The sequence below is a fragment of the Vanessa cardui genome, chromosome Z, assembly GCF_905220365.1.
Source record: "Vanessa cardui chromosome Z, ilVanCard2.1, whole genome shotgun sequence".
Taxonomy (NCBI): Eukaryota; Metazoa; Arthropoda; class Insecta; order Lepidoptera; family Nymphalidae; genus Vanessa; species Vanessa cardui.
In genome coordinates, this window is record NC_061154.1 from 12,068,638 (window position 1) to 12,096,360 (window position 27,723).

The window sequence follows — 27,723 nt, forward strand, 5'->3', positions numbered from 1 at the left end:
TCGAAGTAGCAGACGTCTTTTGACACAGATATAACGAATCGCCTCTCATCTGCGTCACCAATGAACCAGGTTGGTTTTAAAGTACTATCAATTATTAATGAGCAACCGCAATCCTCTGCGTTCACCGAACATGGATCTGTTGCAATCAGATTATTAAATATACGTAGTTCACGTTTTCTGCATTGACAACTTCTTACATGGTAGATTCGGTTTAGTCAATTTGAAAATACTAACAAAATAAAAACAAAAGGGCGATAGCGCCCTAATAAAATATTCAATTTAATAATAATAGTTAATAATAAATAATAGTTTGTAAAAAAACCTAGTGTATATGATTTATCTTTAGCTAACAATCTAGGGTATATGTAATGCTGCAGCAACTTTTTATTAATCCTTATATTATTTATGCTACAGAAATTAAGATAATTGAAGGCATTTGCTGCTGTGATTTCAGGCCATATTATTTCGTTTATACATCATATTTATAAACATCGATTCTGTACAAAATCCTAACAGGTAGCTAAAGTAAGTCGGCCATAACCCGCTAATAAAATCAATACGGAAAGGCCCTGTACAAATTCGGTTACGTCTCGACAGACCTGACTCTGCACGCATAACAATTTACAATTTTTAGCAATATACGTTACGATTCTATTATAGAAATAACCGATGTAAGTATTGATGAGTACATGGTTTTATGTGAGCGATAAAATATATTATCGCTACAATTTTAATCTATTCTGCTAAACTCTACCGTCTGGTGCAACTGTTAAATAAATTGAAATATTAAAATTCTTTAATTTCATACCAGTTCAAGTGACTGAGCTGAATTTTTAAACATATGTTTTAACTGATAGGTACTAGGGAATAAAAAGAAGATGGGATCCTTAGTCCTGTTTTGCTACTGAGCATAACTTCGTCGTCTTTAGGAATTTGTTCATTTGTAATTCCGTCTTTGCCTATGCCCTAACAATACTATAGCCAAAATATAATTTATTTATAAATTCACTTTAATAAAAATAATAATTTATCGTTTCTTGAAATATTTTTTTATTGCAGTAGAACAGTATAATTTTCGAAGTGGTATGAATACTTTTTTAAAAATATTGGGTGACCGTTTTATAAAACTCTTATTATTTTTCTATAATAAAAAAACATATACCAATAGGAAATATAGCAACAAAGCTGCATTGATATTTTAATGAGGAATTAACTTAAGACAAATAAATTTCTTACATTTTTATACGTTTATTTGTACATACATAAATAACAGCTTTGAATCTATCCAAGCAAGCACAGAGATAAAGCCATGTACTACATACCTTATGTATGCAGTGGTAGAGATCGATAAACGAACTATATCATACCATAAACAAAAATAGCAACACCATAGAGAAAATAAAACGAATAAATTAAACTTTTACATTTTTATTAGATAATACAATTACAGCAGCTGCCTTAACTATGTCACCGTCAGCGTTTTCCAATTCCCTTCGGCAATCTTCAAAGGATACCTGCATTGTATTTCCGACAGATATCTTGATTCTCAGCAATTTAATGGCCAAGTGGATATTCCAATCGCAGAATTCTATTGCATCTAAACATTCTTCTGGTGTTACCTAAACATTAAAAAATATATAATAACAAAGTCACGTATACATTTCGAAATTGAATTGATATTTTCCACAAATATATCTTTTTATTTTGAGCCGTCGCTTAAGAGACATCACATATTTAAGTGCTATACATGTATATTATATAAGGTCCGTTTTGTTAGGTCATATATTTTAGGGCCAAACAGTTTTTTCCTAGGTTTGGTGAATTGGCGTCATACAATCATCATCCAACCATAACACGAAATAAGCCAAATAAACAACATTTGACAGCAAATTAGCATGATAGCTTTGGCAGAGAACTTAATTAATCTATGATACGGATGCACTATGGATTTGCAAAAAAAATGGCATTTTAAAGATCGACGAAAATGTTAAAGAATTAAAGAAGTAAAATGAATGTGGATATAGGTACGTAGTTAAGAATAATTGTGTTGTATTATAAATGAAGATAATATCATAGTTATGAAATCTTAGTAGTGCATAATGTAGCGTGGTTATTAGAAAATCGCATGAAATACGTCACTTTTAGGTTTTTTTGTCTTTACTCTTACTACTGTTGGAATAGGCAATGAATAAGTGTATGGCTGTGAATAAGGCTATAGTTAGTATATAAAAAAGGGTCAACCTGTTGTTTAAGCACTTTGTTCATAATCCTAACTTCATCGGATTCCACCCCACGCTGCCTCGATGATGGTTTTTGATCAGCAAATTCTAGCAGATCTTCAACTGACACGTAATCTGAAAAAATAAAATAGCTACATACTACAAACATTCATTTAATTTTTAATTTCACGAATTTTATTATTCCATAACATTATAAAAATAACGCCATCTAGAAGAATTCTCCGGCAATCGACCTTCTTGCTGAGCACATTTTCACGATAGCGACAACACCAAATATATTATACCTTTTTTCAAAGTTACTTCTTCGAAATCCGTTTGTCCGCCGACGGCTCCTTCACAATCATCACTATTCGAATCTTTCGTCTCGTTGTCTAGATAACATTTGAACGGGTTACTCGAACTCGGTCCGGGAACCTCAGCGTCAATATCTGGTATCGTAGTAAAGGGATTGGTATCGACCTTGAAGTTTTCGGGCCCGTCAAACACGTCCACGCCTGGCCCTTCATTATTCACGGGAACATTGTCCACGGCTATCTCGTCGTTGATTTTAATCGTTGGAATTGAACACCTGACCGTATTCTGGTATATAATCGTCTGAGGTTTGGCCTCGATTTGTATACTATGAGAGATAACCGCTTGTGTATCCGCATTCGGTAAGCGCAATGGATATTTCCTTATATGTCTCGGCTTGTCGACCAGTTTCGGTTTGGATCCTCTCGGCGGTAAGGGAATAGCATTTACATTCTGGAATTTAAAGTAACGAATGAGATCTATTTTAAACATGTAACATAACTATACTGTTCGATAACTTCACTTACATCAATCTCAGGGTCGTCTGATTCCGTTGCAGCTCTTCTATAACGAAAAAATAAAAGATTATCATCAACAAAATATAATTATTAAAATAAAGTTATATGTAATGAAACATAAATTCACTTTGCATTCGATTATCGCAACCATTTGAACATTGGTTGATCATGAGACCAAATATTTAATTTCCATACAGCGTGTAATCATAATAAGGAAATAACGAGCTTATAAAATCCAATACATGTATATAAGTGATCCACTATAAACAAGAAGAACTCCCTTTGTAATATTAACTGATTGTGGTTCATAAATACTATTGATAATAAGTAAGTAAGTTAGTAATAGCATTTAGACTTAGATCTTTACTCATGACACTAGGCAAGGTTAAGCATCTGAATAAGATATAGTGACACTGCCAATTGTAAAGTATGTGGTGTATTAAAAGGTGTTTCACAGTTAATATGGCATGTTACACCACTGTTTCTTTTTTATTTTAATTTGCTTAATATTGGTGTTTTTAAATCTATTCTTAGTAAAATTTCCAGATATCCCTATAAATCCCTATAAAAGCCCCCTAAAAATAAAAGAATATAAAAAGTAGGTTATCCGGGTTATTAGTGTGTTCACTAAACTTCACCTCTTGGTGAAGTTTTCCTCAAGGTCACTTAAAAAATCAGCCATGCTTAGATTAAGAGCCTCGATTTCTAAACACTGTGACATTGCTAACTAATGTAATGTACATGCAAATAATAAAATTTTAAATACCTCGTTTGAAAAGATATTTGTTTTTGCAGCGAAAGAAATTGCTGCGGCATATTCTGCGAACGGGGAGCCGGCTTCGGTATAGTTGACGGTTTGTGGGTCGGCTTCGAGGGATTCTTTGCGTCGTGATTTATTTGCGTTATCAGAGATGAAGATGGCGTCGGTTGCTCGATAAGACTTGTATAGGCTAGTTTGCTCTCTTCGGTTATGGTTGCCTGGGAATTAATTATTACGTAAATGTTGTAGAATAAGAGTAATTTTTTTAGTTAGCTTATTCCAATTGAAGGACTAGATACAACTATGGCTGCTGTATTATGCACTACCGAATCTTATTAACTTACTAGTTGGACACTATGCTATTTAAAATTATTTTAGCGATTTACATTTCTCTTTACTCTGTAATTGGAAAAGTCTATAAATTTGAATCAAAGATGCATTGGAAGTAGCAATGTCTTTACTAACAAAAAGTTAATATAGTGTTTATACTATCACATAATGTCAATTTATTAAAAAAATAGCTTCGTAACAAAGGATCTGAATATTTTTTTAAACTAATTGCAGTCATTATATACTATTTTTATGTATGCCTTACCTGAATATCCGGCACGCTCTTAGCCTCTTCACTGAAGTTACGACGTTCGGCCTTGTCTAAAAGTTATAATGTTAATTTAATTTCCTTAAATATAGTACCGCAACCTTATACTGTCTTCATCGTTTTCGTATATATACCTAATACTTATAGACAAAGATTTGCTGCTGGAGAAAACACAATTGTTTTTTGGATATAACCTCAAAAACTACTACTTTTACAGAGAATCATCAGGATTTAAATGTCAACATTTCAACTTACTGGATGCATCTTTATCAGAGTCGTGGTGATGGTGGTGTTGAAGAGACGACACAAGCGGAAACTTGAAGTGAAACTTGGAACGTTCGTTAGGTGACTGCAGAGGTTTTGAGTCGCTCTCCAAATCGTTCATTGACCTGAAACAAATCACATTTCTGTAGAAAATAGTTTGGAACAAAATATACAGAATTAATTTAGCCATTGAGTGGAATAATGGATCCATTTAATGTCTGTATGCAAGAAAGATTTTGGCCAGGCCCAGATTTAGGGGAGGGCAACCTGTCTTGAGGCCTCCACTAGAAAGAGGGGCCCCTTTCATGTAGTGAATTCATGAAACCCTAGGGCACAGATTCTGACAAGTATGTTGCTAATTACTGTTTTAAAAATTACCGCTATAAGTAAATAAATTTTAGCTTACTGATTGAAATAAAAATATCTAATGTAATTATTTGGTTCTCCACGGCTTTGCTGCCCGGGTCCTCCGAAGACCTGTAACTTTGATTTTTGCATCCATCTTAAAATAGATACTTCTAACAATTTCACTTACTTGGTCGTAAGTTCGTTGGCTAAAGCAACAGCCGTGTTGAGAGTCCTCTCATCGTGTGCCGACATAGGTTTCATCGTTCCAGTATTCGAACCCTTTTTCTTCTCCATTTGCGATAAATTGTGAGCTCTGAAAGGTATTATCAATAAAAAATATTTATAAAGTAGCAATACACTTGAACTTTTCTAGACACCATTTCCTATAGAGTCCAGTGAGGTGGGGGAAAAGTGGTATATCGTAATCTCAGATCATATACATATGTGATGCCTTTCATTACGTTATTATGAAACACACCATTATTAACAATATAATATTCACCAAGGTGTGCATGAATTGACTTTTTTTCATCTTTACTTTTCTGTTTATTTTATGAATAGGCAGACCATATATAATCATGATACTATTACATTAATAGGAATATACCTATCTCATAATAAAACTGGAAGAAGCGTTTTTAAATAGTATGAGATGACAGATGTAATTTATTGTGATAATAATAAAAACCTTAGCGAATTTAATTTATAAATATGAGAAAAGTGTATTAAAATTGAATAAGGAGACTCAGATATCGCAATAACCATCAACGGCAGTTTAAAAATATGTAAGACCTAACTTGTAGAGCCTTAATGATGCAACAAAAACGCACAGCCGTATTATTACAGAAAAACTAAATTCAATACTTTATCCAAGGTGAACGCACAGAAGACATTGATGTCGACAATCTTAAGTTAAACTTTTAACTTACTGGATGCATCTACTCCAATGGTTTCCTACAAAGTATCCAAAAATCTACCTTTTGGGTCCGTGTGCATCTCGGAACATTTTTTGTATATAATGACTGAACTGTCCACATTTATAATATTAGTACGAAGTTATTAAAATATATATATTTAGCTTACACTTTAAGCAAAAATAAATAATGTACCTTAGAGCCGCTTCTACTTCGCTCTGCATAGTTCTGACCTGAAATTATACGAAGAAAATGTACTCATAAATGTAAATATTCGCAAAGAATTCACAAAGCTAAGTCACTGACAATAAAAAAAAACAAATTGAAAAAAGTGCAAATTATAAATATTAAAAACGTATTTATGAGACCATGCTTTTAAAATAGCAACTAAAAAAAATGAATAGTATTGACTACGTAAGTCACCAAATAAAAATGTACTACATGCATTATCACTTTTTTTAACTCAAAATAAATGTTATTAAAAAGTGATGACATAATATACATTGTACTAATTAAAAAAACATAAAATCAAACGTGTATATCTATACAAATAGAAATAACAAAATAAAATTTACAGCTCATGAATTTATAAATAAGTTAAGACTTATATCATACCCTAAGAATCATTTTAATTATTTAAAATGATTTGTAGAGTGAAAAAACAAAAACAAAAAACTTAAACATACACTAGGAATAATTATTTGATATCTAAGTGCGCTGAGTGTAATACGACTGATAAATCACAAAATTCATTGACATGTGCTATTATTATTATCACATCACTAAACTATTCCTGGAAATTGCTATACTCACCAGATCAAACTGACCACGATCTAAAATTAATTTTGTCCTACGTTTGTTTAATTTATAATAAATAATAACCATGACAAGTTACCGAGTAATAACTCTACGCAACATGAATAGTATATTTATATAACACGTTCAAAGTAACAGCAACATTCATAATGAGATGTATAATAGCAAACACAGCACACATTAACAGTATTGAAACAACGACAACATATACGTTTCATTGCTGGACATGGAACATCAATACAATTATAAAATGTACACGACAATATGTCCTTTTCGGCTATAAAGCAATCCCATTGTTATTCATTCATTATTGATTCAATATAACAACAGTAATTTATTGCAACAAAATAAATAAATAAATGAGACAACATCACATACATTACTCTGATCCCAATGTTAGTAGCTGAAGCACTTGTGTTATGGAAATCAGAAGTAACGACGGTACCATACACACCTAGACCCAAGACAACATAGAAAACTAATGGTAATCTACATTGACTCGGCCGGGAATCGAACCCAGGACCTCAGAGTGGCGTACCCATGAAAACCGGTGTACACACCACTCGACCATGGAGGTCGTCGATAAACAAAACTTTAAAAAAAATTGGGTATATTAAATGTTTTAAGTTGAAGCGGATGGATATTAGCAAATACAACATATACTGTACACATGAACAGTTTTTAAACAACGACAACATGTCACCCTCGTAGGCCGAAAAGTTATTCATTTGTAAAAGAGCAATGTGAGATGCAAGAGTTAAAATGAAAAATAAAAAATCATAGACAAATTATCATAAAAATGTGTCGTTTTTCATTGTGTAGTACATAATTTATTTAAATTATGTTTATTAATGATGAGTATTGACTAAGGAGGTTTTTTCCAATTAAGTAATTTTGATTAACTTATCTTTTGTTGGTCTTGGACTATGTAGCTGGTGTAAACTTTTAAATTGAAGTAATGAAAAAGAGAAAGATGATCTATATTATCCGTTAGGTTTGAGTGGATGGAGTTTCAACTTAATCTATTCTCTTATATTATAAAATAAAAATTAGGAATCCCCATTATGTATAATGTAATAAAATAAAACATTTATATATTAAAATAGTCCATTTGGGATTTAGTAACTTTTCGCTTTACGGGGACGTCATACATATCATTGTTAAACATAGAACATCAATATACTAATTCAAAAGTGTATACGCACATATGTCCTTTTCGGCTATAAACCAATCCCATTGTTATTCGTTTATCACTGAATATGACATCATTATATGATTCCATAAATAATAATTAATTATTAAACATAGATACTCTTTGGTATCGAGCCATTCTGTACAGTTTTACTCTCAGCCTTATACGACAGAATAATTTTGGAAAAAGTCATATAATTCAATGACGATTAAAAATTTGTCAATTATAATTTACAAAATCAAGCTAAGAAAAAGGCTTTTCTATCAATCGTTAACAAACACAAAAATTAAAAGTAAAATGGATAATAATTAAAAAAATCTTTAGTATATTTATTCAAGTAAATTACAAAGTTATAACAAAGATAAAGGGACGAAACTACAACAATAGAAATTGAAATATAAAAAATTATAAATAAGTATATTAAAGTATATAAAAAAAAGTAAAGATACAATATAAACTCTACTATACTGTACACAATTGACTGCTATCACTATGGAAGAACTCTATGTTATACAGTAAAGTACATAAAAAAGTGTACAAATAAAAACTTCTAGAAGTATACCAAACTAAACAAAATAGCATGCCATTAACCCACTAGAAATAATAACATTTGTATCTCCTCAACGTGATCAAATTGTAAAATCTTCACGTACGGTGCATTTTCAAAATTAAAAGTCTTACCTCTTTAATGTATTTACGATTTTATGTTCCTAATATGAAAAATTTGAAAAATGTTAAATATTTATTAGTATATTGCTTTCTCTACATTCTACAGAATAGAGCGTTTAGGTGCCGACAAATAAAAACATCGTTGGATCAAAACTAAAAGATAGTGATCGATATTGATATAAATAACAATTGGACAATACATATATTTAATAGTTTTACCGATAGTGCACTAAAAATTTTTTGGCTCGTTGTGATAAAACTAGAGTATAATTTTAAATCAACTATATCAGACTTGCTTTTATCTAATGAACTAGCTCGTATAATTAACTTCGAATATATTTATATAAAGCGATTCAAAGATAAAATTTAATTACTAAATATTATTTAAAATATTGACAATGAGTTAGTAACCAAATAATGGCCCCAATACATAGACATCAAATATTCGTAAATATCAAGTATACTATCTAGCAATAAATAAAATAATTTACCAAGGAAGAAACATACACATATAACATTTGTATAAAATGTTATAGACCATTTAATACATTTATATAAAAAATCGTAATTTTGAAATTGGAACATATAACATCAATATATATTTTATATTGAATACATACACGTGTATAAGTCCTCTTTACTCGTACATTTGGCTACAAAACAAGCCAACGATATAATTTAAAAACTACATTACAGATACGATCAACCGAATATAATACAATATAACCGAAAATTCAAAATTTAAAAAATATTTTAACTGGCAATACCATATATAATATTAAGACTAAAAAAAGCTTGCAAGAAAATATCAATCTACATTTTAGCGCGTGATTGTAAATTAACATCTCCTGAATAACTCTGTCAATGCGTTTAGATAGTGAGTAAAGTATAGCAAATATTTCTAAATGTTTTAATTACACTCAAGCCGACTCTTACCCGCACTCCAAAAAATATATAGGAACCTGAATGTACGAAATTTGGAAAAAGATAAATAACTTCCATTAATGCCAATCATTGTAAATGTATGCAGTTCACATTTTATCGTCTTTTTTGGATGCGTGTAATTATATGTAAGCTAATTGATAATGGGACGGTTTGAATCCATATATCGATAAATCTTCGTCCGAACTCTGCAATGTAAAAACTTTTAAATGAACTTTTTACCTTATAAATACAAGTCCACAAGGAAATCGTTTTCTTGTTATTAAATATCATGTAAATAAATACATAATTAATGCTATGTTACAAAAATGTGGAATATTTAACAGATAAAACATCACAGCAACAACTTTGTTTAAGCTGTATGCTCAGAGGCACGCCTTCCGCGTTCAAATAATTATTTTGAATGAACTAAACTTAAATCATATGATCGCTTTTAATTTATTGCTGTCGTTACATCGTGTCATGCAAAATTGTAAGTACGAGAATAAATCATTCATAGTACACGCCAAAAATAATTCAAAATAAAGGGGCGCCTCTGTGAGATCTGTCAGTTTTCGAATGTAATATCATAGCACGATAATATATCTAATAACAATTGACGTTAAATTAATCCACATTTTCATGCATAATTTTGTTTCATTTTTTAATATAATTTTTGGACTACTTGTTATCCATACATAAACTGATACTCACTTCTTCCACTCGTTTGGTATTATCGAGATTTCGAAATATCGAATCAATTTCATCCAGCAAGCTCTGACTGAAGTCCCCGCAACCCTTCTATAACATAACAAAAAAAAATCCATTAAGAGTTTCCAATTATAATATATACAAGTATCATCGTAATGGAGAGTTACATGACGGAATAAGTTAACTCTAAAGATTCTGTTCAGATGTAGGCAAGCACTACTGATAAGGGTTATTCGGAGTAGGAATTGCATTGTTTTATAAATCGACTCATGCGTGAATAAAAGCATCGTGAGGAATACTGCATGCGACTAAGGGAAAATAAAATTGAAAATGTATACACGCAGTGGCGTACATTAATGAAACAAGTTACAAAGCCTTGTTGACTTTATAGTCTTAAGTGTTTTGATACAACCACAGTACAAGTTAGTAGAGTAGAGATTGTAAGTGTGCACCGCCCCCAAAGATAAAGACACTGTATGGAATAGAAACCATTTCCTCGGTATGTAATGAAAATGAAATGAAATTTATTGTTAGGTTATGCGTTAGCTCACAATAGTAGCATCCTGAATTAAGTTTTTTTAAACCTGTATCAGGGCATCCATTCTTCCTATTCCTTAAACAAATTAATATAAATAATACATAACGCTGAAAATACAAATAAATTAACATGCAATGCTTAAAAGTAAGGTTTTTTATATCTGTATCATATTATGCATACAATAAACATATAGGTGTGCATTATTAATTTTTTTAAAGTTTAAGTTTTAGATTATAATGTAATCAATGTGTACTAATTATATAGCATTTTTTACATTTTATTTTATACATATTTTAACAGTTTGATTGGTTTTAATAACGTTTTACCAGTAAAATACTTCATAGAAGTTATTTGTTAAGTCTAACAGAATCCATTGTTTATAGGATATCTATATAAATATTATAAATGTGAAAGAAACTCTGTCTGTCGCTCTTTCACGACCAAACCACTGAACCGATTTTGATAAAATTTGGCATGAAGCAAACTTGAACTCCAAGAAAGGAGATAGAATACTTTGCCTGACACAATCTTGGTTATGATATCTATATTGTCTGCTTGTTATTCTCTATGTAGATGCTATATAAATGGGGCTCATTAAATTGGGATGAGCGTCTCAAGGAATATTATACTTTTAGTAATTCTAGTTGAACAATATGGGATCATTTATTTTAAATTTATATTTTATTTGCTAGCTATTTTTTCATTTCTTTGAGCTAATTTAAATGTTAATAGATTAATTAAGTCGTAATAAAAATGAGATTTTACTCAGATACCTATTAATTTTTGGTGTTGGTACAAAAGTGTCTTTCTAAACACGATTAGCATACGATTAAATTGATTAATTTTATAAGTATTTAAGTTTGCTACTTTGTCCGAATTAATGACTATCTAAAGATGTGTCCACGCGTCCGTATTTAGATCTCAAAAACATTCATTTTCTTTATAATATTAATTAATAATAAAAATACATAAGAATACTATACATAATAGTATATTCTTACTAGTAATGCAGGACTTTCAGGAAATGCATCAGTCTTCATCTCCGCAGCAATACTTTCCTGAAATTACATTTTTTATTCATATTAATTAATTTATTTTTGGCTTTATTTTTAAAATACGATTAAAAAATTTTACTTCATTTCGATGTTAAAGTCATATCTTGTATATTTAACTTAACAACAAAAAATATGATTTTATTTTTTTATTTTATTTTATTTTATAAGGATCTCCAACATTAGTACACAAAAAACTTACACTAATACATTCACAAAACTTAACCTATACCTATGCACTCACAATTATAGGAGAACACAACATGCTTCGTATTTTATAACAATATCTTAAGACTAGACAGACATTATACTACAGATATTGAAGACTTTACATAACAATTTTAATAGTAATAATTATAGTATGATGATATCGAATTGGCCGATGATGGTCTCGGCAGCCAATTTTAAATGGTACAATATTGCATTAGGAGACCAGCCCACTAAGCAGGAACCTTTATAGTCCAAAGGTTTGAAGAATACCTACATTCTAGATAATTAGAGCACAAGCTTTATTCGCTCTATTAGTCACACAGTCAAGACGACATCACTACATAGTATAAAACAAAGTCGCTGTCTCTGTCCCAATGAAAAAAAAATCTTTAAAACTACGCAACGGATTTTAATGCGGTTTTTTTAATATATAGAGTGATTTCAGGTGAAGTTTTTTCCTATATAATACATGGACAATATAGTAAAGAAACACAGATAATTTTAGAAGTTTGCAATGTGAACAAATTCTGTAGTATAATGTGTTGTACCCATGCGAAGCCGGGGCGAATCGCTAATGGAGAAATAAAAAAATATTAAAATAAATTCCACTCACCGTCTCAGTATCCGATATCTCATGATATTCGTGAACTTCGTCGTTCTTTGAAGAAGCGTCTTCATTTTTGTGCGAGCGGCCAAGTGTAGCGCTTTTGACCTGCAATTCACAACTTACGGACATACTCGTAAAGTTTGAAACGATAACAATAATCAGTTCACATTTCACTAATGAAACGGAACCATGATAATACATTCTTTAAATTGCAGCCCTGCAGTTACCAGTTGAGGCAACAATACGACGTGTGTATACAACAACATGTAAATCTTGTAAATGTCCCACAGCTGGGCTAAGGCCTTATCTCCCCTTGAGGAGAATGATAGTATATTCCACCACGCTATTTTAATGCGGGTTGGTATGTGAATCCACTATCCCGCATGTGGAACAACTTCGTTGGAATAAGGCACATGCACCTGCAGGAAACCCTTACGATACTTTCCATCACCGCCAAGAAGGAGATAAATTATAAAGACAAATGAAACACATGAAAATTCAGTGGGGCTTAGATGGATTTGAACCCGCAATCATCGGTTATGATGTACCACATGTTAACACTAGGCCAACTGGTTTCGTTAATAAGAAACTCTGTAGGTCTCTGAAACGTCTCCGTCTTCCGCTTAAATCACTAAGCCGATTTAGATAAAATTTGATGTGAAGTTAGTTTGAAGAAGGGCATAGGTTAAGAAAGCTTAATTAACTTTCTATTGGGGTTTGAAATTTTGTTTTATATAGGTAAAGTTTTATAAATTTCGCGCAGGTCATGACACAGGTTCAGCTAGTATTTTTAATAAAGGGTTTTGTACTAATATGCCCATGTAATTTTAAAAACTAAATTACAAGTCATCAGAAAGGATTTCATCATTGTTGTTGAGGTAAACATAACGGATATAAATAATGATTTTGTTAAAATGAGTATTTCAGGTACCTTTAGTTATATATATTCTATTATACCTTAAGCCCATATGGCTGCGGACCACAGGTAGTATGTGATATCATCTTACGTCCGTTGCTAGATACGATCTTAACAATGTTACCTTCTCCCTTACCTTGCCGAGAAGACTTTTACTCGTTGTCGGTTCGGATATCGACTTGTGAGGCTTCTGGGGCTTCTGAGGCTTTTTGGAATTCTTGGACTTATCGCCATCTAGTAATTATTAATTAATTAATTACTACTTAAATTATGTCATACATATGGCATGTCAAAGACGTGCCAGAAGCAATCAGTTTGGTTAATAAAATAAATGAATTTAAGACAAAATGTCATTGGTATGTTTATCTCTTTCGTTACTTACATGATAAATCTACTTCATCGCACTCAGTCTTGGCCTGTCTTCCGGAACTCAACAGCGGGTACGGAGAAGTACTAGTCGTGGCCGTGAGGTGAGATGGCGAATTGGGATTGATTAGCGGCACTTGTTCCAAATCCTCGGATGGTTTATACGGGGTCACGATCTGTCGTGGTGGCTGTGGAAACATAAGAATATGTCATAAGCCACAGTGAAAATTTCATTAGTTGCAATACATTATACTTATTGATATTGAATTGGTCATATAACCCTCCATAAATCCCTAAGTATCATAATACTATCCAAAGCCGAAAAAAATTCCGACAAACGAATGGATGTGCTTTTCGATGCAAATTTATAGCAAGCTCAAATTTCAGACTCAAAATTATCGTCCCCAAATCAACCAAATGACTTGATCATTGGTTGATTCATCATTCATGATCAAAGTAGATTCAAGGAATCTCTTGGTACTTTTTTAAAAAATAACCATGTACCTATATGTAAGTATGTGTGTATAGTGATGTGTAACAAAAGTAACGAATAGCCATGACCTACGTACAAACATATATACTGAAATTGAAAATAATATATTTTGTTTATCGTACTGTAGAAATGGCTCTAGTTTGTTGTCACAAAGTTGGCAACGTCACAACGTCACGTCTCGAGTGAAATCGCACAGCCGCTCCCCTTTTGATCTATGCACATAATAAAAATGTAAAATGGCGATGTTAAGTGATTTATGGGAGACGTCAGTTTTTGAGAACGTAACCACTACAACGTAAATCGTGAACGTATTTTCTGACGTAGGTATTACCTAAGATATTCGAATTTTTATAGTCAATGTTATTTAAGACCAAAATAACAATGCAACATCTATTGGAATAAATTGAATGTGTACACCGTTTTGGTAGACATTTTCATTTTATAAATTCAATATAATCAAAAACCTTTTAGAAAAATATTTACTAACTTCATTTATATTCAAATTATTACAAAATACATTGCACTCCGCTTTATTTAAAAATTTGATCAGATTTTATGCCTATTACCCTCTAATAACATTATATTTAAGTAATTATTATGACCTAGCTATGTTTGAAGTTGAAGAAATATGGAATTTGGAAATTATCTCTCTATCATGATTACTATATCGGAATTCGAGCTTAATTATCCACCATAACCCATTTTTTAAAAATCAAATAACTCCACGGCGTTCGTTATTTTTGTCATCGGTGGAATAAGAGAATCGTGATAGAGTAAGATTTAGGTGCATAATTCATCAAAATATTTTGTGTAAATAAGCAGAAATTTGACGCCAACTGTTCAAGTCAGAAAAATCATAACTAATAGTTGTACGTATACCATAAACGTTTTCTGACCCTTGTAATACCCATGTGAAAAATAAAATATATATTAATGTGTCGAAAAAACGATATTCCATGGACGGTTTATAATGATTAGTTGAAGCAGACAATTGACCAGCTAGTGAACTTTGGCGTTTAGCCTTTGTTCTATTCGATCAAGTGTGATCCCGAGTGACATTTCACCCTCGGCATAATCGCGTTACATGAATGACATTTGTTATGAACGGAAATGCATCCTGCCTAGCTATTTACTACATTCAAAAGAATTAAAAATAAACTGAGACAATATTATCGAAGCGTCTTATGATCATAATGCCATATTTTAGATAATCGTCTGCTACGCAGTTGCAGTTATATTAGCACATCTAAAGCAGTGCTATGCATTTTGTTGTTTACCTTTAAGGTCACCTGAAATCTATTGTAATTCAAAATATGTTTTGATCGTTTATAAACACCTTTAGGTACAACTTTAGTGACCTTTAACGTAGGATACATATTTGTGGCGCAGTTTAATTATACTTATATATTACGGAAGTTTTTCAATGTGCAGTAGCACAGGGTTCACATATATGCATCGTGTATATGGTAATATTACAAATAAATCATTGTTTTCAAAGTTTACGCAATGGACACGAAATGCTAATAAATTTAATAACTTTACAAGATGAAAATTATAAAATAAATATAAATAAACTTTATTCAAGTACGCTTTTACAAGCACTTTTGAATTGTCATTTTACAATTAAGTGAAGCTATAGTATAGTATACTCTGAGAAAATAAAATAATCTTGGGAGCTACATTACCTAAAGAGATGTTATTTCTCTTGTACCAGTACTGGCTTACTTGTCATATGGGCCATAACAAAGTAATACTATGTACTACTGTTTGGTGGTAGAATATATGGTGGTACTTAGGGGCTTGCAGGAAGCCCTATATGTCGCAGCGTATAACGGACGTTGCTTCCCGTTATTGAACACAAAAAGCAAATGAAACGGTACCGAATAGCTATGGAAGTTATATCTTAACTTTTTTACATTGGGGAGAGTAATTATACATTATTAGAAAGTCAAAATTTGTTCTATGGGAAGTCGTCTCGAAATGTGTCTTCGGCACGACTTACTCATCACGAATCAAGTTGTGATGGCTGCCTCATATAACTTCTTAACCAACTTTGAAACGAATTACTCTCCATCTATTATTCTTTAACCTGACCACGTCGTAAGTTAACGAAGCAGTTAATACATAATCATGTCGTTAGCATTAATTTAATAAAGTAGTCGACACGTAAGAATATTACGATCGTATTAAACAGTAACTTCAAAGATACACAGATAGACAGAACAAATGAACACATCTAACTACAAGACATACATATATTATGAACAATAATGGTCGTATATACTACTAATAGTTGTATAACTATTGATTAATAGTTATATTTAGCTTGATTTTTATACTTACGCATCCAGTTGGGTCCAGGAACGAGAGATCGCCGAAGTAGGCGCCGTCGAGGCCCACGTGGCCAGTGTGCTTGACCTCTCCCTGCGGGCTCGATATCATGCTGCGTTGTATCGTGCGCTTGCCCGTGTATGTGTGTCTTTTCACGTCGGACCGCAATAGCGATGAACGTATGGATCGAGTGGAGTTACGAGTTGGATGCGGTGACAGTGAAGGAGCTAATGAACCTCTCTAAAGAAAATCCGTTAAAAAACGCTCTCTACCATAGAATATTTACTAAAGAGCAAATTAAAGTCTTTCGATTGCAGTAAAAAGCATTTTTAAAACTGGCTTTAGAAATTGATGATATGGCAGCAATAATAGGGAATTTGATACGTAATATAGATTCAAATACCCTTTGAAAACCAAATCTACAATGAAACACACGTGAATTTGTAAAAAAAAAAAAACAGGATTTCAAAGAAGTCCGTTCCGGTTAATTATCAAGGGAGAGAAAGGGGAGATGGGTATGAGCCGATTCACCCATGAGTTCATATGATGTTTCTCACCTCATGCCTGATAAATAGTTTCGTGTGATTCGGGTCGAACATGCCACAGGCTCCGCCGGGTAGGACGCCGTACCACATAGCTGATTTAGTATAATTTCTGAAAGGAGTTATAGGGTGGAGCGGTGAGGGGCGGTACACTCAATGCAGAAAATCAAATGCAACGATTTCACGTATCAAATGTATATCTTACTCTTTTCCAAGAACTGTTATCCTCTGCCCGACTTTGTACTCGAGAAAGTTACTGCGCCTACCGTCTTCCGTTTTCTTATAATTTGTTATGACTTCAACCTACACAAATGATTATGTATTTTTAATTTCATGGCATAACATTTGTTTTGAATGATCAATGGCGTTATGTTACTTTCAAAGAACTTGGATTAAGGTTTTAAAATGAACGTAGGTATTATCTTACTTCGTCCGGTCTGAGCTGAGGTAACCTAGGACCCAGATCTTTGAATTTCGGTCGATCGTTCGGATCGTGTGACCAGCACTCGAGCATCAACGAATAGTACGCGTCAGGACAACATTCCGGACGCTCCAGTCTCTGCAAGCAAATACATACTTTCACTCAATTTTACCGACCATTTTATAGGGATTTTAATAACTTACTTAATGGTAGGACTTTGCACAAAGTAATAAAAAATACAAAGCTATCTTTTGTTACATCATAATAGAATTAACATTAGACGCTATTTGACTAAATCAATAAGTTACTTAACACGTTATAATATTTTATGCTACACCATATGATAAATAGGTAGCTACTGCAAATTTAACATTAGATATAAATATTGTTGAAGAGATCGAATAGTTCTCATTCTACTTGCCTGAAAATTGGGTGCATCGATCGCTTCTAAGATTTGCTGACCAGAAAAAGCAGCCCATGGTTGAAAGCCATATGTAAACATTTCCCATAAACATACACCGAATGCCCAAACATCGCTCGATGAGGTAAACTTTAAGTACAAAATGCATTCTGGAGCACACCTTTAAAAAATAAGAGAAACATAAATATCACTTAATGTAATTATAATTATCAAATTAATTCTTAATATAATATGTAGTCAAAAATATAGAAGAGTAATGTAGAGTAAATATAGAGAATGAAACCATAAAAATTATTTATTGTCGGTCTACAAATATTTTATTCATAATTAAAGCTAGTGTCGTACAACTGACATACCACGCAACGGGTAATTTGAGATTCACGTTGTAGTTAGTCTGATAGTAGTCCTTGCCCACACCCAATGCGCGTGATAATCCAAAATCTGAGATTTTTACCCTGTCCTTGCTAAAAACTAAAATATTCCTCGCAGCCAAGTCCCTGCAATAATAATAACAGTACAAACACTTTTCTTTGATAGCATACATTATACATACAGCAACAGAAAAGCATATAGAAGTATATTTGACATATACACGTCGTATCCCAATGATATTTACCTATGTATCAGTCTTTTATTCTCCAAATAAGTCATTCCATCACAGATCTGTTCAGCGAACTCACAAAGAACTGCTACCGAGAAATTACTTCTGAGAGTAACCTCACGCAGACATTCTAGAAGCGACCGCAACGGGGCGAGCTCTGTTACCTACATAAAATCAAACATAACGGTGACTTAATTAACACTAAACTATATAACTAAACTAATTCGACTCTCTTTTAATAATAACACTGAAGATTCAAAGCATTACAAATCGAAACGCATTATTTTAAACTTATATATAGAATGAGAACTTGGAACCAATAAGTCAACGTACCAACATCAATGAATCTAAATGTAGAACCACACCATACAACCGTACAATATTCGGATGTTCTATACTATGCATTACGGCGGCTTCCTTCAAAAATTCAGTTGAATTCGATGTCATTCGCTCATTTCCCAAACATTTGATTGCAACTTGTAGCTGTGAATTAACATTTTGTAGAATAAATAAAATCTGGTAACTGAGATATAAACAAATATACTCGATTTTTCATGTATCAATAAAATATTCACCCTTTGATTTCCTGTTGTCCATGTCCCTTGTTGTACAACACCAAATTGGCCCATACCTAGTTCTTTATTGATAGTAATATCCTCAATGGATATAATGTGTTTTGTAGGAACCTTTACATTGATATCTGTTATCGATTGATATTCGCTCGGAATTAAACCTAGATCATGTCTCGGCTAAAATAATAACAAAGTACATTTAATATTATATACATGCTATCATAAATATTCACTGCATTATTGTGTTAAATTATAAGTGAGCACTAACCGGTTCTGCTTTTTTATTTACATTTAGAATTTTCCGTAGCATCACTTTATAAGCGTTTGGAAAGTATTTCGAGTAGATTTTCTTATACCTTCTTTGTTCAGGCTTAGAGAGCCCTATTTGTGCTAAATCTTCGAGTGCGACAAATTTCAACTGTGACAACTTACTAACTTTTAATATATCTCTGCAACAATAGGAAATTATATAAATTGATATAGTATTCCTAGAAATTATATGAAATCAACGCCAGCCTTTATTGGGGTAGATACAACTTGGATAACAAACCATCAATATTGTTTATATAGACTAGAGTACCATTGTCTATCACGCGCGCCAGAGTCACATCATTGATCCCTACAACCGTGTTATCTATTTCCTGGCCATTAAAGACTACCTATATTATAATTTACTTGAAATTCTTATTTTCAATTTACCACGCCTCGTCACCTGGCTCACTTCGCTCTCGTCTTCCCCTAGAGTTGGCCGCAATCCCAATGCTACAAGCACTAATAGGTAATAATGTCACGACAACCTCTACACAGCCTTCCCAAGGAAGAAAAGCGACGAAGGAAAACATCGTGAAGAAACCTGCATGTGACAAATTTCATAGAAGTCAGTAGTAATCAGTTGGAATCACTTTTAGACTAAGCTAGGCAAGGGTTTGTAACTATTACATGTATGCCGTTATGACAATGTTATTACCTTTATATTTATAGAGTATTTTTAATAAATTTTATTTGGCTATCTGAAACCTAAATTCCTCAAACCAGGCCTCTTTCAAAGAGTTAAAATCAGTACTCGATCAGCGCAGTTATAGTAATATTTACCCAACAAAAAAAGATATCAATATTTATATCGGTTGAAAAAACACAATTAAAACAAGAGAATCAAAACTTATTTTACCAGCGTTCATATCGAAATTAGGGCGGGTATCTTATTTGCTCTACAAGTATTGAATGTGTTCAGAATCTTCAACAGATTGGCGTAACATATTTATATATTATATCAAACTCTCCCTAATCAAAATTATTTGATTAGCATAGCTATTACCAATGGCGTAGGTAGGTGAGGAAGGGCCCCGATTAGTGTTTCCCAAATTCAGTCTTGGTCTTGCAGTCTTGGTCTTGTTCTTGCGTTTTTGCAAGACCAAAACCAAGAACAAGACCGCGTATTTCTAGCAAGACCAAGACCAAGACTGACCGTGCAAGACTTGAGCAAGAACACGACATAGCCTGCAAGACTCTTGCGTCTTGCAGCTAGTACTTAGCGCTATTTTACGGAGTAGTTAGGTGTAACAGTTCGGTGTATAGGTACGCTTAGGAATTCTATGAGACGCAAAAAACTGTATCAAATAATATGAAAAACTGGACCTATGCGCATTACGACTAATACCATAAACATACCTACATAGCGAATAAAAAAATATTCATTAAAATCAAACTGAGTGCATGCATAGTTATGTTTTAATCATTGGCACTTTGATAATGCGGCATCAATGGTTTTGTACTTACTTCTCAAAGAAATTTGCCGTTTTTCGGAAGTACATGGTTATGATACACGCGCCGGTGGCTTCTTTTAAAATCATATACAACAATCGTCGCCGCCGCGCCGAAATCACAACATTTGAAACTATTTTATGGCCGCCACAGGGCGTAGGTATACTCATGCAAAATAATTTCGAATTTTAAGAGTACCTACAGGTGTTCCGAAGAATAAATAAGTTTCCGAGTGCTTAGAATGAAAGTGAATACATTATAATGATCACGCAAGTAGTATTATGATTACGATAAAATGGTAAGGATAGATAGTAGATGTCATAATAATTTATTCTAGTAAGTATATATTATAATATTGATTATATGGTTTTAAACTAATTACTTAGGTACTATTATTGTACATTCAGTCATTATATTTCTTAAGTTTTTAAACGACATATAGGTCAGTTGATTTTTCAAATTTCTTATCAAATCTTCAGTAATTTATTAATCTGCTTGATCTTTACTATGGCTATGTTAATTCAAGCTCACAATGTTCCAATTCTAATACGTTTTTCTAAGATTTAAAATAAACTTTAATAAATAGTAATAGACTAATAGGTAATTGCAAGACTTGCAAGACTCTTGCTGCAAGACCAAGACCAAGACCAAGACTGGGAGCGCAAGACCAAGACCAAGACCAAGACCAGGTGTATTGGCGCAAGACCAAGACCAAGACCAAGACCAGGTGTATTGGCGCAAGACCAAGACCAAGACTGGCTAAGTCTCGTCTTGGTCTTGCATTTGGGCAACACTAGCCCCGGTGCATAGAAAAAGAATCGGGCCTTCATCCCCTCATTCCCCTCCCTCTTTGACTAATAATTAATTACCCTTTAAAATTATAAATACCAAATAAGAATTCATGTGCATTTCATTCAGGGTCGTGATTTTCTAGCCACAGAAGCTTAAGGTTTAGTTTAGGGACCCCTGAACTCCGGGGCCCTGGTGCTCTGCACCTCCTGGCCCTACGATAGCTACGCCCCTGGCATATTATTAAACCATACAACCATATTAAAAAACATTGATACATTTAAGGTCGTAACAACAAAATAAAGGAATATGTAAATATTACTTGTGCTAAATTATTCGTTGTATATTCAAGTATCGTCCTTTTTACCGTTTCGTTACAAGCTGTTCAAAGTAATAAAGTTGTTTTCGGTTAAATTTATTTGGATACTTATAAATTATATTTAAATTAATAGAATTATATATTCACTGTCATTACTATATCCCTATCATAACTACGATTCTTATAGTATCTTTGTTATTAGTATATAAAATCAAGTCAATTTCACGTCACAGACTGTTAAGGGGATCGTATGCCTGACCGTTTGTTGCAGTCAATTGTCTGTACTGCAACCGATACCGAAAACAATTAGGTTCTCTAAAAAGTTCTTTTTTGTTTGTACCTGTTTCAAGATCATAATGTTGTGCTGATATGGATTGTTATTCAATATGGAATAGGACCGCACGTATTTTAAGTGGTTAGGGTTACAGAGTTTCGAAATCTAAAATAATTAGCATGACATAGTACATTTAAAAATAGTCATCCATGGAAAATGGAATCATGGGGACACGTGAAAGAAAATGATAATATTGTTGTACACATTGAACGAAATTTATAGATTGGTGTTAACTCAAATCCCACCGCGGCTATCAAAATAAAATTAAATGATACGATAAATATATGGATAATTTAATCATCGAAGACATGCCCCACCGTTTTTCCCTATTTTTGCTGTGCAAGTATGCAACGTAAGCTGCTATATAATAAATATGTTCTATAGCTACGCTAAGAATATCCATGAGGGCAATACGTGTGCCCAGTAAGTTAAATGATAGAAAAAAATCATAGTCAACTGTAAGTACCTATGCTCTATTATATATTCTCGGATTCATATTTAGACATAGATGTCATATTCATTCTATGTTATTATTATATTATAATATCTATTTTTAACTGGAAGCTGAGAGAGCTCTGCGCAGAATAAATATATTATAATCATGGTACCACATTTTAGCATGTAGTTTATGCATTAATGTAGAACATTTTAGATATTAATAAAAATTATATTTCATTTAAAAAATGTTTATTCATTTACCCCCACGTGTTTCCGAATTAAATTTTATATAATTGATAAATATAAAATAATAAAACAAACAAATTAAACAAAACCTTTCCGCGATGACTCAATCTCCAAGGCAACGTGATTGAAAGCAGCTGTATAAATTGAGCTGTGATCCTCCTAAACTATCGACACTAACCGAACATCTTGGTAGAATACTTTTCAAACTATGTCCTCAAAAGGACCTCGATTAGGAATGGACAAAATTGCAGTCCATTACATATTTATCATCCCTCATTGTCGCCTATCTTCTATTCTACCTACACCCTAAAAGTTAACTAACTAATTCCCTAATTATACATCTTTCTACTTATTTTCCTACCGAACAATCGACTGATACTTGATTACAGAAACTTTCATTTTTAAAAAGCTACCTTTACTTTAGCCATTACAAAGTATTCCATAATATATCAGCAAAATCAGTTTAACCATTGTGTCTTATAAAACAAGCAAGTAAACCGACAGACAACAAAATTTTCCTTTCATATTTATTTGGTGGATGGTGGTGGCCGGGCTTGATGTAAGCTCGTCTAGGAAGGTACCATCTACCCATCATATATTCTACATGTGATATGTCCCGGATTCATTATATTATATATTAAAAAGAAATCAAAAAAGTTGGCTAAAGACAATTTTTAATAATATATTATTATTATATACTTCATTTACTATAAATATCGCCGTACTTCGTTTCGAAAAATTACACCTCTGATAAAAAAGTGCTATTGGTCGATAAACAATGCACCGTATACTCGTGTCACTAGCCCACCCACGTTGCTAGAGACGGCTACTATTTCATTAATCCTATCCAACAATCTGATTTCGTCCATTTCTATGTGCTTAAAATATTTATTTTTTATTTGTTTAGGGCTTAAATACTTTGAAAAGAGCTATGAACCCAAATAACTCAAGATTTTAAATCGATCTTTTCGACTGTAACGTTTAGCGTGTCGCAATGATCCAATGTCATTTTTTTTTAAATATTCTATATTTCTGCTTTTGGCATAACCGGGATTGTTTGGCTCATCGATTTCGTGAACAGGAAGGCAGATAGACAGAATTTAAATAAAATACAACGCACAGACAACATATGTACTAGTCGACTATTTTTATGATTTCATTCACAATATTATTCATTAAAAAAATAGAATCGGTATTTTTTTTAAGACATCTGTCTCACAATTTTTGTCGTTTCGTAAGTAGATTTCAATTAAAATTCCTAACAATTTTTTTAATACATATATTTTTCAGTAAAATGTTTTTCTTGTACACTTACAAGAACAATTCTTAAGTAACTTCTAAATGAGAAAGAAATAATTGAACCGAGCAAAACAGAAAATAATAGGTTCAAATCAATTAACTAGTGTAACTGTGCTCGCGAATTTGGGCGGTTTTGAATTTAAGTTATTTGGAAATTGCAGCGTATCTTTATTTTTATTTCATATATAAAATACAATTCTAAAATAAAGGTAGACTAAGTTACTCCTAACTACATCAGCTATCTGCCCGTAAGTCCTGTCAAAATCGGTTCAGCCATTCCAGAGATTAGCCAGAACAAACAGACAAACAATGTTATATTGGTATATGTACTTTTTATACAAACATATATATTTAGTAAAACGTGGTTATTTTAATTTTACAAACAGAAACTCCAATTTTATTATATGTATAGATAGAAATAATCCCTTTTTAAATAAATGATATGAAACATTTGACTATCATGGTCAATGTGTACCATGATCCTTTTTAATTTTCTTGAATATATATTTTATTTTAATTACTGTTAACTGTAAATTCATTTATGATAAACACAGAAGTAATAATAAACTCTGCTATTACTTTGAAATATCATTATAATCTACTTTAATAATTATTATTGTCAATGCAGAATCTCAACTCATTACCAGTTAAAGATGAGATTCAACAAATTATATTTAAAAATGAGGTAAAAAAAATATCTAGCTCTACGAATATTCTCATACTACTTGATTGTTTTACTGGTATGGCATTTTGTTTGATTATATTTACTTACCAGCAACATTCATATAATATCATTATTCATTAACATTTCATTTCAATATTTTATTCATAAATATACAATACTATTGAATTTATTCAACTTAAGTCCTCTACTGATGAAGATGTGATAGACGATAAGAAAGTCTTTTGTGACACTTATTTTATCTCTACAAAATCAAGTTCCAACACACATGATATGTGTATTTATAATATACTATACATACTTCACTGAGCAAAAATATTTGCATAAAGCCATCGTAAAATTATAACATACGAACTGTTTTAAATATATTCAATATAACTAAGATATTTATCAAAACAATTGTTTTGTATAATTACACATACACAACGTGATACTCTTTATTTTGTGCTCACACAAGTACATCTCACAATATGATATCAGAAATATATAATTGTCTATAAGCAAACTAATATTTATATGAAAGTTTATATAAAACTTATAAGGATACCTGTATCCAGTTTTAAGAATGTTTTTATAGGATTTATCAAAAATATATAAAGCAAATTAATGCTATAATTAATAATGTTGTACTTTAAGTCGGCAATCATGATCTCAATTGTAGACCATATAACATTATTAATAGATTTTGTTTAAAATTTTCATTATACACACTTTGAATTAGATAAAAGTATATGAAGTATAATTAGCTGTGCCTGTGAATTTGTGTGCATTCAAATTAAAAAAAAATCTCTAATTCTATGGTATGTTTATATATATATATAACAATACATAAGCAAAGCTTGGCATTACTCGTAAACTACAATGCTGATATAAATACCCATGTCAAATACATTTTATTCAGGGATATATCATTTTCATTTAGTGCAGATAACTATAAAGTACATTTATAACACTTCGCCCTACTCCAGAGCCATGTAAGTATCTATGATACAGGTACCTAAGATAAAAAATAAAGCAAGTGCTTAATGTTTATTGAATATTGTAGGTACACATGTTTGTTTATATAATAATGATTTCTATTACTGACTTTGGAATATGTCACATATTGCATTTTTGTTCAATTAAACGACATTTCTATCAAATACTTGTCTTATACTAAAATAAAGAATAAAATATATATAATCATTAATCTATGATACAATATAAATGTGCATGGACATACCCTTAACACATTTTAAGTAGATGATTTGCATTAATTCTACTACTGATAGAAAAGGTTTCCTTATTTTAAGAAAATAAGAACAGCATTATTATTAAAAACAATTAATAGATGACATGCTAATATTAATGTAATACAAAAGTTATTATCATTTTCGTAAATATTACCATTTGGCTATATATTTTTTTTATAATATCAGTTTTTTATCGCTTTAGGCATCGCAAGCTAACTTAAGTAAAATAGCAATGATACACATCTGTTCACAAAGCTTTATCTATTTTTTTTTTATTAATATCATGATTCTAAATTTTAAGTCAAAAGCAAATTGCATATATACTTGCATTATTACGAATCAATAATTCTGTACATGCGCTGCAAATATAGGACACAGAAATTTCGCTAAACTAATCAAAATTACATTCGCCAACTGAAGTAAAAAAAGTTTAGTTACCTGAATAACTCGAAATACTGCATGAGCTCTGCCTCTTTAAGAAAATCCCTCAAGCTTCCTTGATCATCAACTATGTGATCTAAAACAAGAAAACATATTGTATTTGGATATTGGGCCCCTCTAACATTGTGACAAATTTAACAAAATGATTTACCCATTTTTTCCTAGATAATATAACTATCTACACAAATTATAAATAAATAAAAATAAGAATAAAATATGATAAGAATAAAACTATCCTGCTTTGATAGTAACTTCTATATTAATTGTTAATGTTTGTATATATAATAAAGTTTGAAGACTAAATCACTGTCACAGACTGCCCCATTATGCCGAAAATTAAGCTTTTATTGATTGCGGATTACTACTCTGTCAGTTGTGTATCAATGTTGCCAACTAGAATGTTTTGAAAGAACATCGTATAAATAATGAATGTAAGAAACTAAAAAATTACTGATAATGATTTTTGTTCCGCATATTTTCAAATTTATTTAACTACGGTTCCGATTAATAGAATAGTACTGTTAATTACTTACTTTTTTTTAAAGGAGAACCAATTTTATCAATAGCACCACAACACAAATGAACGCATCTGTATATTAATACAATTTTTCTTAAAATAAAGAGACCTACTTTAAAAATATAACCATACCATCCCATAATAATTTATAAATATTTGAAAATATTAGCGAAACACTACTAGCCTAGAATTACTCCATCGGAAACGTTTTAGAGAACGGTCGGTTTTTATTTTTCTCAAGCGTTAAAGTTTTTCGGCAAAAAGTTATTAATTTTCACGATTTGAATTTCCTACAGTTTTTTTAACTTATAAAACATAACCATATTCTTAGATCAAACAATGAGAAAAGGCGA

At 31.7% G+C, this 27,723-nt stretch overlaps 1 protein-coding gene across 3 annotated transcripts; it reads right to left on the reverse strand.

Annotated features, from left to right (window-relative positions):
• Positions 1-1,346: 1,346 nt before the first annotated feature.
• LOC124542980 (activated Cdc42 kinase-like) lies at positions 1,347-27,224 on the reverse strand. 3 transcript variants are annotated; one of them, XM_047120946.1, is made up of 26 exons: positions 27,005-27,224; positions 26,851-26,929; positions 19,581-19,761; positions 19,316-19,489; positions 19,074-19,223; positions 18,756-18,904; positions 18,496-18,636; positions 18,140-18,299; positions 17,725-17,856; positions 17,503-17,600; positions 17,313-17,409; positions 16,768-16,995; positions 13,948-14,119; positions 13,702-13,799; positions 12,656-12,754; positions 11,782-11,838; positions 10,246-10,332; positions 6,129-6,166; positions 5,207-5,332; positions 4,663-4,796; positions 4,405-4,460; positions 3,816-4,027; positions 3,059-3,095; positions 2,525-2,984; positions 2,242-2,354; positions 1,347-1,619 (listed from the first exon to the last, which is right to left on the reverse strand). In XM_047120946.1, the coding sequence occupies exons 1-26, from the start codon at positions 27,006-27,008 to the stop codon at positions 1,413-1,415; spliced, it is 3,489 nt and encodes a 1,162-aa protein (XP_046976902.1). In that variant the 5' UTR covers positions 27,009-27,224; the 3' UTR covers positions 1,347-1,412. The 3 variants fall into 3 exon arrangements, with proteins under 3 accessions (XP_046976902.1, XP_046976903.1, XP_046976904.1); XM_047120947.1 differs by lacking the exon at positions 16,768-16,995; XM_047120948.1 differs by lacking the exons at positions 11,782-11,838; positions 12,656-12,754; positions 13,702-13,799; positions 13,948-14,119; positions 16,768-16,995 and having other exon boundaries at positions 1,349-1,619; positions 27,005-27,223.
• Positions 27,225-27,723: the final 499 nt, after the last annotated feature.

Bases quoted from the DNA above. Each gene is read 5' to 3' on its own strand.
- LOC124542980 (XM_047120946.1), bottom strand. The intron at 2,355-2,524 runs GTATAATATATT...TTATTTTTTCAG, and splicing joins AGAAGTAACTTTGAAAAAAG to ATTACGTGTCAGTTGAAGAT. The intron at 1,620-2,241 runs GTTGACCCTTTT...TTTAATGTTTAG, and splicing joins ACAAAGTGCTTAAACAACAG to GTAACACCAGAAGAATGTTT.